We start from the raw sequence: 14276 nt of genomic DNA, 5'->3' as shown, positions 1-14276 counted from the left end.
TAAGGTTCCATATATAAACTTTTGCCTGTCCATATATATATATATCCTCGTAATAAACATTTGAGATGTACAATTCTTGTTAGTGCACAGACATGCCCATGGCCAAACGATCGAGTCCCACTCTCGTGGTCGAACCACGTGTCCAAATAACGCGCGAATAAAAATAGCGACACTCGTGACTCGACAGCAGCTGCTAACGTCTCTGTATCTTGAAGAAGCCCATCTCTTTCTCTCTCTAAATTCCACTGCCCAATGTCTTTCTCTCTCTAAACTCCACTCCTCGCCTTCACATAGCCTGCAAAAGTGGCCACATTCACTGTAGAAAAGGACAAGGGCTTCCCCTCTCTCTTAAAAACTAGGGTTAAATACTTAAATCACTTGCTCGAAGAATTCTAAGCTTGTCTTTCATGGCGGCCACAAAATTCCTCTTATTGCTTGTGGTTTTGGTATTTTCTTTGAGCTCAAAGTCTTCAGTGGGCACTGAAAAGGTTTCTCTGGATCTGTATTATGAGAGCCTTTGCCCTTACTCCGCCAGGTTCTTTGTTAATTATTTGGACGATTTGTTCTCTAATGGCCTTATCGACATCGTCGACCTTCGTCTGATCCCTTATGGAAACGCCAGGGTTGGATCCAACAACACAATTAGCTGCCAGGTTCCATCTGTTCTCTTTCTCCCTAAGTTTTTCTGCCTCTGTGGTTCTGTTTTACTGCAATTTGTGCGCTCTGCGTGGTTATGGTGTCCATGGTTGCCTCTTTCTCCCTCCCCCCTCTCTCTCTCTCTAAGTAAGACCCCCCTTAATTTTCCTTAATAGGTTGCAAAAAGAAATTCAGTGTTCCATGTGATATTCCATGGAGAATATAAGGCTTGGTATAAAGTTGGTTCATGTTCAACCTCAAAGAGGTGGAAATGTTCTTATTGAAAATTTACATATTTTAGTATAAAATGAGCCATGTTGAGATGCAGAAGTGCACCCACTGAAACATATATTAGCTAATTACAAAATGAGAGATCATTGCAAACAAATGCTTTCATGCGTTCTGACATTTTACCGATGTTTAGATTAACTGTTGAACAGGGATTTTTTGGTTGACCAAGTTCATAACAGAATAATTTATAATTTTCTATTGAAACTTCTCTTTGAATTCTCTTTCAAGTCCTTTCTTTTTTTCATTTTTTCTTTTTTCTTTTTTTTTTCTCTTTTTTTGTTTTTTAAAATGGAATGTCATTAAAAATAAAATGCTGAGGTAGGGATCAAAATGTATAAACATCATAACAATAAGATGATGAATTTAAAAAGACTGTCCCAGGGATTGGAAGATTCTCTTACAACATGAGGGCCTCTCTACCTGCTGGCTTTCTAGAAAATTTCCATTCTCTTCACCATGTTGCTTTGTATTGGTCTTTTGTATCTTCTAATGATTCGAAATGAATTGTTAAATGGCCGTAAACAAACTTGTTCTTTCCAAGGTAATTAATTAATAGTTACATTCTGTTCCTTTTTGCAGCATGGCCCCTATGAGTGCTTGCTGAACACTGTGGAAGCATGTGTTATAGATGTCTGGCCTAATGTGGTAAGAATTCCCCTATCTTTGGAAGTACATTGGCACTCACTGAAGTCTGTCTCAATGCTCATGTAGATTTACTTGTCTTTTTATGAATATGCTAAACTATGCATGCATATATGCTTTTCATAGTATCTGTTTAATTTTCCCAGCATTAATAGTCTTGGTTCTTATTGTTGAATATCGTGAAATTTCCTTGAATAGTATTTGTACAGTATTTAATTTAATTTTTAAGCAAATATTCATTTTTTAACAAAATCTACTACTCCACATATATTTATTTCTTCATGAGCATGGTTGGCTTTGTATAACTTGTTTGACTTCTAGATGTTTCCTATGCGAGTTAGATCTATCTCTCCTCTCTATTTAATTGATTTGCTAAATCTTGCAGCAGAGTTGTAGAAGACATGCCACCAGTTGGCTGTTGAGTGACATAAAGAAAAACTACAGAGACATTCAGGGAAAAGTCCATTTCATGTTCTCTCTTCTGGATTTTTATATGCAAAAGTCTGCCAGTAAAATAATATCAAAAATATCTTGTTGAAAAGTTCGGTGGAAGCCAAAAATGTATGTGTACATTGAATAAAGGAAACACTATTCTACTATTAGGTAAACAAAAATACTAGCATTAGTTATGGATTACTACTCATAGATATGTTATGTTGTTCTTTGCTAGTTAAGTAAATGTGGATTTGGAAAAGTAAAATAGAAGTCTACATGTTTACCGGGGATGCCTCCTGGACTAGTAAGAAAATAGTTAGTAGATAAAAGTAACAAGCATAGTAGGCCACTTATATTTTGATTGAAATGAATCATGGGGAACCGCTAAAACCTGCATATTGTGTGTGGTTGCTTCAATTTTAATATGCTTGGTTGCTTCGTTTTTTGTGTGAATCAAACATGGGAACTAGTATTACCAGATTAGCTGGGCTTAAAGATTGTGGTTCAAATATCTATCTTGTGATGGTGTTTACGGATAAGTTGGAAGTAAGTGTGATTTGGCATTGAGGGGTTTTTGGGTGGATTATATATCTGAGAAGACTTTAAGAACATGTAAGAGTTCTAGAGAGACGAGCCAGTTGCATGTGTTGGGATTTTTCTTTCTTCAATGAGTGAAGTAGGTGGTTGGCTGGTGAAATTGATGGAGATTGAAGTGTGATGCTCGACAAAAAGGATCAAAGGGACTCCCAAAGTGCAGCTTATGCTCTGGTGGCTTGGTGTGAGAAGCTTGCTTGGAGTGCTTGAGGTCGTGCAGGACTGGGGCCTATGAATTTAAAATGATATGATAGGGCAGGATGTAGTCTGTGTCATTTGTAACCACTTTTTCTTCATTTGTGAAACTATGAAATTTAAATGGTACTATTCTACCCTTGAAGCAGAGTTGACAGAAGCTTTGAGATATTCCTTTATAAAAATTCATCATATTTGGTAACAATTTATTTCGTGGTGAATAGGGAGCTTGTCTACTTACTATCATCAAACATGTTGTATGTACTTCATACTTTGTGTCCATGTAAATTCAGGGTGAACACTTTCCCTTTATCAATTGCATTGAAACCCTTGTTGCGGACCACAAGTATTTAGATTGGCAATCGTGTTTCGTGAAAGCTTTCTCGGGCTTCCAACGCGTTGCAGACTGCTACAATAGTGGATACGGGAAAAAGGTACGTCACTTCACCAAGTTTATTACTGTATGAAAAATCTGGAAAAATGGTATGAAATTAGAGTTTCTATATAGGTAGACAAAAGGACTTTGAATGCTTGATGGCATAATTTTCTGTGATAGGTATGAGTTATTGACTTATAATGCTATCATTCTAGTACATTTTTTTAATTGTTATAGTTGATGCACCGGCCTTCATGTCTTCATGATGGGAAATTTTGAGGTCTTTACAATGTAGAATTTCTGGAGTTGCCATATGCCTCCAATGAACAGGGCGGACAGTGGGATACCACAAAGAAAGGACATAATTTCATAATTGTAAGTATAATCTACCTTTTATATATATATATATATATAATATAATAAATTATGATTCAATGTCTTCTACCTCTACTAATTCCCATATAGATCAAATTCAAGATGATGACCTTATATGGACAGAATCCTCTGATTCTTCCAATACTTCTGATACAGAATCATCTAGTTCAATAAAAGATAATGATTGTAGTTGTCCAATACCTACACATAATGTACATACACTTACCCAAGAAGATAATTTTATATTGGACATTATTGATAAAATTACTAATCCAGATGAAAAACGATCTGTCATTACTCAATTTATTTCTATAACAAAAAATAAAGCAAAAACACCGCCCATCAATAGATCTCCTGATGAATATAATTTTGCTTCAATAAATTTTGACTTGAACAAACCATTTTTGAATTACTATTTTGTCGATTAAATTGACAGAGGGAATGGTTATTTCATGTGGTTTAGATTCTGAAGTTGTTGGAATATCTGATGGTGGATCTGGTTCATATGTCATAAGTTGATCAAATTCTATTTCATCCGTATCAGTATCTTGTTGAGATAGTTGTTGTAATTCTAAACATTTAATCCTATTTTTTAATTGAAGTACTTCATTTTTTATTACTTGTACTGCCTGAGTATAAATATTGGTCCATGGTGGAGGATTCTTTTTGAGTCTATCATATAGAGGCTTAGAATCGATAGCAGGGTTAGGATAAAACTCACTAACATAGTTTAAACATCCTAAGAACCTTTGGAGTTCTTTTTTATCAAGTATTTGATCAGGGAATTTATCAACAAATTGTATTGATCTATGGGAAGTGAGCAACCTCCTCCTGAGTTCTAGAGGACGCTCACTTCTTCCCCTGAGGTCCGAAGGTCGCAGCCTCTCCGCTCTCCTCTCTCCTCTCACAGAGCTCCTCTTCATGCTCTACTCTACTCTCTTCTGAGTCTCTCTTCTTTCGATCCATATACTCAGAAACCTGCTTTGCCCTTCGTCTTGAAATTACTACAAGCTATCTTGACCTCATAGCTTCAATATCCTTCAATTATCAGGTTCACCTTCTTCTCTCTTTACATTTAAATATGTGACTGCAATCTTACTTCCCTTCCTTCATACTGCCCACATCACTGGAAATTATTTTTCAGTTACTGTATATGCACCCAGTAAGTCTTTCTGTTTTCTGAGCTTTGCTTTCTATTTTCTGATTTCTACTTTCTGTTTTCTGAGTTCTGTTTCTGTTTTCTGAGTTCTGTCTTTTGTTTTCTATTTTCTGTTATCTGTTTTATGTTTTCTGCTTTCTGTAAACAAAATTGTAATAGTGGTTTGTTGTTAATAAAGTATGTTGTCAAGTATATATGATACAGTTGTAATGTGAATGATGCAATTTAAAATACTGTTTAGCATAAAAATTAGAGATTTCACTTATGCTCAATGGTTAGTTATAGATGTATCTGTAATCCCTCTTATTTGCTCAATCTTGTTCCTTCTTAATGAGATAGTGTAGGACAACGGAGATTAGATAGCAGATCTTCCGATCTTGCTGCTAGTAGTGTTGTACTACCTATGAAGTGTAGTGTAATGGTATATATTAAAGTATTTACGGCATCACTTTCCGTATATATAAGTCAATGGATTTACTGGCTGGTTAAGGGGTTGGTGGGATTTCTATGTAGATGATGAAACCAAAAATAAAATCCTCACAAATACTAGACAATGGACCGCCAGAAATGAACAAAACCAAGAAATTATATATACGGAAAGTGATGCCGTAAATACTTTAATATATACCATTACACTACACTTCATAGGTAGTACAGCACTACTAGCAGCAAGATCGGAAGATCTGCTATCTAATCTCCGCTGTCCTACACTATCTCATTAGAAATGGTATAAGGATGTATTTTTCTCAAGATTATTAATAAGAGAAGATTGCCAATTAGACCACTGGAAAGAAAAATTTATAGCCGGTCTACCATATTTATTCGCAGAAAAAGTCAAAAAAAGACTGCGAAAGAAACATAATGGAATCATCATATATTCATCTTATACACTCGGAGAACTCTCCGCAGAAATATGTGCTAAGGGCTTGGCCCTATGCACAGATATGAAACTCAAAAGGCAATTAGATAAACAAAAAAGCACTAAGCGTAATGAACTTGGTGACTTTTGTGAACAATTTGGATATTATCTTGATAGAAAAAATATGCTTGAACAATTATATAAGAAAAAGAAAAAATATAAAAAGGAAAAATATAAATCCAAAAATAAAGATGAGAAAAAATATTATAAAAAGTCCAAAAGAAAACTAATCAAGAAATTTTCTCCCAATACAAAAAGAAAGAGAAAACTACCAGTATGTTATAAGTGTGGTAAAGTAGGACATTATAAACATCAATGTAAATTAAAAAAGAAAACAGATTTATTACATTTAGATGAAACAATAAAATCAAAATTATATAATATAATAAATTATGATTCAATGTCTTCTACCTCAACTGATTCCCATATAGATCAAATTCAAGATGATGACCCTATATGGACAGAATCCTCTGATTCTTCCAATACTTCTGATACAGAATCATCTAGTTCAATAAAAGATAATGATTGTAGTTGTCCAATACCTACACATAATGTACATACACTTAACCCAAGAAGATAATTTTATATTGGACATTATTGATAAAATTACTAATCCAGATGAAAAACGATCTGTCATTACTCAATTTATTTCTATAACAAAAAATAAAGCAAAAACACCGCCCATCAATAGATCTCCTGATGAATATAATTTTGCTTCAATAATGAAGAGACTAAGTGAACAACATACTTCTCAAAAAGAGCCTACAATATCAGATCTCAACAAGATACTGATACGGATGAAATAGAATTTGATCAACTTATGACATATGAACCAGATCCACCATCAGATATTCCAACAACTTCAGAATCTAAACTACATGAAATAACCATTCCCTCTGTCAATTTAATCGACAAAATAGTAATTCAAAAATGGTTTGTTCAAGTCAAAATTATAGTTGCAGAAGATTATAGTTTTGAAACTTTAGCCTTAATAGACTCAGGCGCTGACTTGAATTGTATCAATGAAGGTCTAGTACCTTCCAAATATTTTGATAAGACTACTCAAATATTAAATACAGCAGATGGAAGTAGATTATTTATCAAGTATAAATTATCTAATGCTTCTGTTTGTAATAATCATCAATGCCTTGATACACCATTTATCATGGTAAAAGGATTAAGCCAAGCGGTAATACTTGGAGTCTCATTCCTTACGTTGCTATATCCTTTGACCATAGATCAAACAGGAATATCTTCAATTATTCAAAATATACCAATACATTTTAATTTTATCCATAAACCAAAATTAAAAGAGTTGAATAATGTCAAAAGTCAGTTACAAAATAAAGAAAGATTTCTTTGCACCCTAAAACAAGAACTTAAATATAAGTCTATTGAAGAACAAATAAATACTTCTTCAATGCAACAAAAAATCCAATCAATACAACACCATATAGAAACTTCTATATGCAGTAAACACCCCAATGCTTTTTGGGAAAGAAAAAAGCATAATATCAGTCTACCATATGAACAAGGATTTGATGAAAAACAAATACCTACAAAAGCTAGACCAATACAAATGAATACTATCCTATTAGATATGTGTCGAAAAGAGATTACTGATCTCCAAAATAAAAAGCTCATAAGACCAAGCTCCTCACCTTGGAGCTGTGCAGCCTTTTATGTTAATAAGAATGCTGAAAAGGAACGAGGAGTTCCTAGGTTAGTTATAAATTATAAACCTTTAAATAAAGTTTTGAAATGGATTAGATATCCTATACCCAATAAAAAAGATTTATTGGACAGAGTTGCTCAAGCTTGTATCTTTTCTAAATTTGATATGAAATCAGGATATTGACAAATACAATTCCAAGAACAAGATAGATATAAAACAGCATTTAATGTCCCATTTGGACAATATGAATGGAACGTTATGCCATTCGGTCTAAAAAACGCTCCATCTGAATTCAGAAAGTAATGAATGATGTTTTTAATGCATATCATCAATTCATGATAGTATACATAGATGATGTCTTGATTTTCTCTGAATCAATAGATCAACATATTAAACATATTAATGCTTTCATACATGCAGTCCAGAATGCTGGATTGGTAGTTTCAGCAAAAAAGATTACTTTATTCAAAACCAATATTAGGTTTCTTGGCCATATGATTCATCATGGAATAATTATTCCCATAGATAGATCAATACAATTTGCTGATAAATTCCCTGATCAAATACTTGATAAAAAAGAACTCCAAAGGTTCTTAGGATGTTTAAACTATGTTAGTGATTTTTATCCTAACCTTGCTATCGATTCTAAGCCTCTATATGATAGACTCAAAAAGAATCCTCCATCATGGACCAATATTCTTACTCAGGCAAGACAAGTAATCAAAAGAAAGGTAAAGACTCTTGATTGTCTTTCTCTTCCACATCCAACTGCTTTTAAAATCATAGAATGTGATGCTTCAGATATCGGTCTAGGCGGTATTCTCAAACAAAAAATTGATAATACAGAACAATTACTCAGATATACTTCCAAGGTTTGGAATTCCACACAAAAGAACTATTCCATGGTCAAAAAAGAACTTTTCGCCATTGTCCACTGTGTTTCTAAATTTCAAAGTGATGTTCGTAATCAACCATTTTTTATACGAACTGACTGCAAAGCAGCCAAAGATATTTTGCAAAAAGATGTTCAAAATTTGGTTTCCAAACAAATATTTGCTCGATGGCAGGCTATACTATCCGCCTTTGATTTTTCAATCGAACACCTTCCTAGGTCTTCCAACTCACTCCCTGACTTTTTAACCCGTGAATTTTTGCAGGGGGCAACACTGACAAAAACGACGAATCACCATTGTCCCTAGCATTGCAATTATTCGAGGAGAATAAAAATAGTAATATTTTACTTTCACCTTCACCTAGTCCAATGGGTTCTCGAGGCACTTCTCGCCGAGACAAACAACCCATGTCGAATATAATACCATATGAAGGGGAACCATCGTCTTTGGCAATTCGTTCACCTTCCCATTCGCCTGTTCATCAAATCACCTACTCCGAAGCTACTTTTTCAAACCCTATATATTCTCCAGCCCAGACCAAGTCTGCTTCACAGCCCAATATACCCAGGTCCTCTTATATTGAAAGAGCCTATCTCATGGATATTATTATCGATGAGAAACATGTTAATACTGAGCCAATAAAACTTGCTCCTTTATATTTACTCAACCATCTTAATCCTTCCAATGGGGTTAAAACCAGAGAATACTTTGAAGCCATCTTGATGGAAACGGGATCCATTTTCGTTGTCCACTATTATCAACAGAACACAAGGACCATTGCATATTCAAAGGTCCAGATTAAAAACTTACTTCCCTATGAAGAGTGGGGTTGCAATCCCGCGCAAGGGAAAAAACTTCACAACCCAGACTTTTCTTATAAATATTATAAGTATGCTGAGTACATTGAAGCTTGGCATAAGTTTTTCTATTATCAAAATCCGAATAACACACACAGCTGGTACATTCAGTTCCGGCTCCCTATTTTCGAAAGATTCCTCAAATGGTTTAAAAATTGGTTTTTTGTGTGGGGTTCAACATCTCAAATTTTACCTCCTACTTTCAAAACAGTGCAGGAACAATTCAAAGAATATAACCATGCTGATAATACTATTAACATCCACCTATATTTCATGGCCCTATACCAAATTCCATGGATAATGAAATGGGATTATTCAATCTCAGTTGATACCACTGGTGATTATTCTTATGTCCCCAGGCTTGGAAAAACTATCTCTGTCAAGTGGTGGGACATATTTAATATGGACCCTACAGCACTCACACCCAAAAGAATACCTCAGAACACCCTTGAGAAACAACCAAGCCCAATTACCAATACTTCATTTGATTTTCCAACCTACCTGAGAAATATGCTCCAGTCAAACCCTAATGCCTCAAAAGAGACATTAGAAAAACAAATGAGAGAAATATTTGCTGAAGCTGGGAAAAAACCAATTTCCTCTGAGGAGACCGTACAATCATCTCCTCTACACACCAACCAATATCTTAATCTCCCTATAGAAGATCCGGATGAAGAAACTGATCCAGAAGATGATGACCCGGACGAATTCAGTCAGAGACCCTGAAGAATATTCCATAAAGAATCAAAATAATTGTTGATAAAGATTCCAATATCTATACACGTGCCCAGATGACTGTACCAACAATAATGTTCCAGGCACTCCACCGACGCTGTCACCATCATCACCGACAACGAATAAAAGCATCACCGCAATGAATAGTGATCACCGACAAAAAAGCATCATGAACAGTGATCACCGACATATACGACAGAATTACACTGTAGCCACGATTATAAAAGACAAAAGTTGTATTGTACAAGATGCCCGTAAAAGCATCCTTTTTTGTTTTTTACTGTGCTTTTTCTTTTGTCTTCTTCTCTTTAAGTCTCATCCCCATTTGTCGTTTTCGCTTTCGAATCTTATCACCTTTGTCCGTTTTCCTTTGATTCCTTGCTTCCTCGAGAAGCAACCTCTATTATAAAAGAGGCCTCTCCCCTCAGTTGGAAGCAGGTCGCTCACTTCTTCTCCTGAGTTCCAAAGGTCGCTCACTCCTCCTGAGTTCCAGAGGACGCTCACTTCTTCCCCTGAGGTCCGAAGGTCGCAGCCTCTCCTCTCTCCTCTCTCCTCTCTCTTCTCACAGAGCTCGTCTTCATGCTCTACTCTACTCTCTTCTGAGTCTCTCTTCTTTCGATCCATATACTCAGAAACCTGCTTTGCCCTTCGTCTTGAAATTACTACAAGCTATCTTGACCTCATAGCTTCAATATCCTTCAATCATCAGGTTCACCTTCTTCTCTCCTTACATTTAAATGTGGGATTGCAATCTTACTTCCCTTCCTTCATACTGCCCACATCTCTGAAAATTATTTTCCAGTTACTGTACATGCACCCAGTAAGTCTTTCTGTTTTCTGAGCTTTGCTTTCTTTTTTCTGATTTCTACTTTCTGTTTTCTGAGTTCTGTTTCTGTTTTCTGAGTTCTGTCTTCTGTTTTCTGTTATCTGTTTTATGTTTTCTGCTTTCTGCTTTTCGCTTTCTGTAAACAAAATTGTAATAGTGGTTTGTTGTTAATAAAGTATGTTTTCAAGTATATATGATACAGTTCTAATGTGAATGATGCAATTTAAAATACTGTTTAGCATAAAAATTAGAGATTTCACTTATGCTCAATGGTTAGTTATAGATGTATCTGTAATCCCTCTAATCTTGTTCCTTCTTAATTACTATAGAATTCTGCAAGAATTAATTAAATATAATAGTCTCATATTTACATATCTACTCTAGATTCAATTATCACTTTAACCAATACGATAAATAGGATCAGACTGTAGATCCTGGGCGTTTGTGGTATCAGAGCCTACCACAAACGCCCAAGATCTACAGTCTGATCCTATTTATCGTATTGGTTAAAGTGATAATTGAATCTAGAGTAGATATGTAAATATGAGGCTATTATATTTAATTAAATCTTGCAGAATTCTATAGTAATTAAGAAGGAACAAGATTAAGCAGATAAGAGGGATTACAAATACATCTATAACTAACCATTGAGCATAAGTGAAATCTCTAATTTTTATGCTAAACAGTATTTTAAATTGCATCATTCACATTACAACTGTATCATATATACTTGACAACATACTTTATTAACAACAAACCACTATAACAATTTTGCTTACAGAAAGCATAAAGCAAAAACCAGAAAACATAAAACAGAAAACAAAAGACAGAACTCAGAAAACAGAACTCAGAAAACAGAAAGTAGAAATCAGAAAATAGAAAGCAAAGCTCAGAAAACAGAAAGACTTACTGGGTGCATATACAGTAACTGGAAAATAATTTCCAGTGATGTGGGCAGTATGAAGGAAGGGAAGTAAGATTGAGTTCACACATTTAAATATAAAGAGAGAAGAAAGTGAACCTGATGATTGAAGGATATTGAAGCTATGAGGTCAAGATAGCTTGTAGTAATTTCAAGACGAAGGGCAAAGCAGGTTTCTGAGTATATGGATCGAAAGAAGAGACTCAGAAGAGAGTAGAGCATGAAGAGGAGCTCTGTGAGAGGAGAGCGGAGAGGCTGCGACCTTCGGACCTCAGGGGAAGAAGTGAGCGTCCTCTGGAACTCAGGAGGATTGAGCGACCTTTGGAACTCAAGAGAAGAAGTGAGCGACCTGCTTCCAACTGAGGGGAGAGGCCTCTTTTACAATAGAGGTTGCTTCTCGAGGAAGCAAGGAATCAAAGGAAAACGGACAATGGTGATAAGATTCGAAAGCGAAAACGACAAATGGGGATGAGACTTAAAGAGAAGAAGACAAAAGAAAAAGCAAAGTAAAAAACAAAAAAGGATGCTTTTACGGGCATCTTGTACAGTACAACTTTTGTCTTTTATAATCATGGCTACAGTGAAATTCTGTCGTATATGTCGGTGATCACTGTTCATGATGCTTTTTTGTCGGTGATCACTATTCATTGTCGGTGATGCTTTTATTCGTTGTCGGTGATGATGGTGACAGCGTCGGTGGAGTGCCTGGAACATTATTGTTGGTACAGTCATCTGGGCACATGTATGGATATTGGAATCTTTATCAACAATTATTTTGATTCTTTATGGAATATTCTTTAGGGTCTCTGACTGAATTCGTCCGGGTCATCTTCTTCTGGATCAGTTTCTTCATCCGGATCTTCTATAGGGAGATTATGATATTGGTTGGTGTGTAGAGGAGATGATTGTACAGTCTCCTCAGAGGAAACTAGTTTTTTCCCAGCTTCAGCAAATATTTCTCTCATTTGTTTTTTTAATGTCTCTTTTGAGGCATTAGGGTTTGACTAGAGCATATTTCTCAAGTAGGTTGGAAAATCAAATGAAGTATTGGTAATTGGGCTTGGTTGTTTCTCAAGGGTGTTCTGAGGTATTCTTTTGGGTGTGAGTGCTGTAGGGTCCATATTAAATATGTCCCACCACTTGACAGAGATAGTTTTTCCAAGCCTGGGGATATAAGAATAATCACCAGTGGTATCAACTGAGATTGAATAATCCCATTTCATTATCCATGGAATTTGGTATAGGGCCATTAAATATAGGTGGATGTCAATAGTATTATCAGCATGGTTATATTCTTTGAATTGTTCCTGCACTGTTTTGAAAACAGGAGGTAAAATTTGAGATGTTGAACCCCACACAAAAAACCAATTTTTAAACCATGTGGGGAATCTTTCGAAAATAGGGAGCCGGAACTGAATGTACCAGCTGTGTGTGTTATTCGGATTTTGATAATAGAAAAACTTATGCCAAGCTTCAATGTACTCAGCATACTTATAATATTTATAAGAAAAGTCTGGGTTGTGAAGTTTTTTCCCTTGCGCGGGATTGCAACCCCACTCTTCATAAGGAAGTAAGTTTTTAATCTGGACCTTTGAATATTCAATGGTCCTTGTGTTCTGTTGATAATAGTGGACAACGGAAATGGATCCCGTTTCCATCAAGATGGCTTCAAAGTATTCTCTGGTTTTAACCCCATTTGAAGGGTTAAGATGGTTGAGTAAATATAAAGGAGCAAGTTTTATTGGCTCAGTATTAACAAGTTTCTCATCGATAGTAATATCCATGAGATAGGCTCTTTCAATATAGGAGGACCTGAGTATATTGGGTTGTGAAGCAGACTTGGTCTGGGCTGGAGAATATATAGGTTTTGAAGCAGTAGCTTCGGGGTAGGTGATTTGATGAACAGGTGAACGAATTGCCAAAGGCGATGGTTCCCCTTCATATGGTATTATATTCGACATGGGTTGTTTGTCTCAGCGGAAGTGCCTCGAGAACCCATTGGACTAGGTGAAGGTGAAAGTAAAATATTACTATTTTTATTCTCCTCGAACAATTGCAATGCTAGGGACAGTGGTGATTCGTCGTTTGTGTCAGTGGTGCCCCCCCCCCTTAGATTATTAATAAGAGAAGATTGCCAATTAGACCACTGGAAAGAAAAATTTATAGCCGGTCTACCATATTTATTCGCAGAAAAAGTCAAAGAAAGACTGCGAAAGAAACATAATGGAATCATCTTATACACTTGGAGAACTCTCCGCAGAAATATGTGCTGAGGGCTTGGCCCTATGCACAGATATGAAACTCAAAAGGCAATTAGATAAACAAAAAATCACTAAGCGTAAAGAACTTGGTGACTTTTGTGAACAATTTGGATATTATCTTGATAGAAAAAATATGCCTGAACAATTATATAAGAAAAAGAAAAAATATAAAAAGGGAAAATATAAATCCAAAAATAAAGATGAGAAAAAATATTATAAAAAGTCTAAAAGAAAACTAATCAAGAAATTTTCTCCCAATACAAAAGGAACGAGAAAATTACCAGTAAGTTATAAGTGTGGTAAAGTAGGACATTATAAACATCAATGTAAATTAAAAGAGAAAATAGATTCATTACATTTAGATGAAACAATAAAATCAAAATTATATAATATAATAAATTATGTTTCAATGTCTTCTACCTCTACTGATTCCCATATAGATCAAATTCAAGATGATGATCTTATATGGACAGAATCCTCTGATT

At 35.2% G+C, this 14276-nt stretch overlaps 1 protein-coding gene across 2 annotated transcripts in view; it reads left to right on the top strand.

Moving 5' to 3' along the window:
- Positions 1-218: 218 nt before the first annotated feature.
- Positions 219-14276, top strand: part of LOC18437133 (gamma-interferon-responsive lysosomal thiol protein) — a 28599-nt gene continuing 14541 nt past the window's right edge. The window contains exons 1-3 of one of the 2 annotated variants that reach the window (XR_016060632.1): positions 219-653; positions 1507-1572; positions 1955-3227. Coding sequence is in view for 1 of the 2 variants with exons in the window: in XM_006847352.4 (XP_006847415.1) it covers positions 408-653; positions 1507-1572; positions 3087-3227 (453 nt within the window). In the remaining variant the exon portion in view is untranslated. The remainder of the gene's footprint in view (positions 654-1506; positions 1573-1954; positions 3228-14276) is intronic. The other variant, XM_006847352.4, reaches the window with a different exon arrangement.

This window comes from Amborella trichopoda, chromosome 8 (assembly GCF_054954075.1).
Source record: "Amborella trichopoda isolate Santa Cruz 75 chromosome 8, AtrichopodaSantaCruz75HAP2 v2.0, whole genome shotgun sequence".
Classification (NCBI taxonomy): Eukaryota; Viridiplantae; Streptophyta; class Magnoliopsida; order Amborellales; family Amborellaceae; genus Amborella; species Amborella trichopoda.
This window is presented reverse-complemented; position numbering and strand designations above follow the sequence as displayed.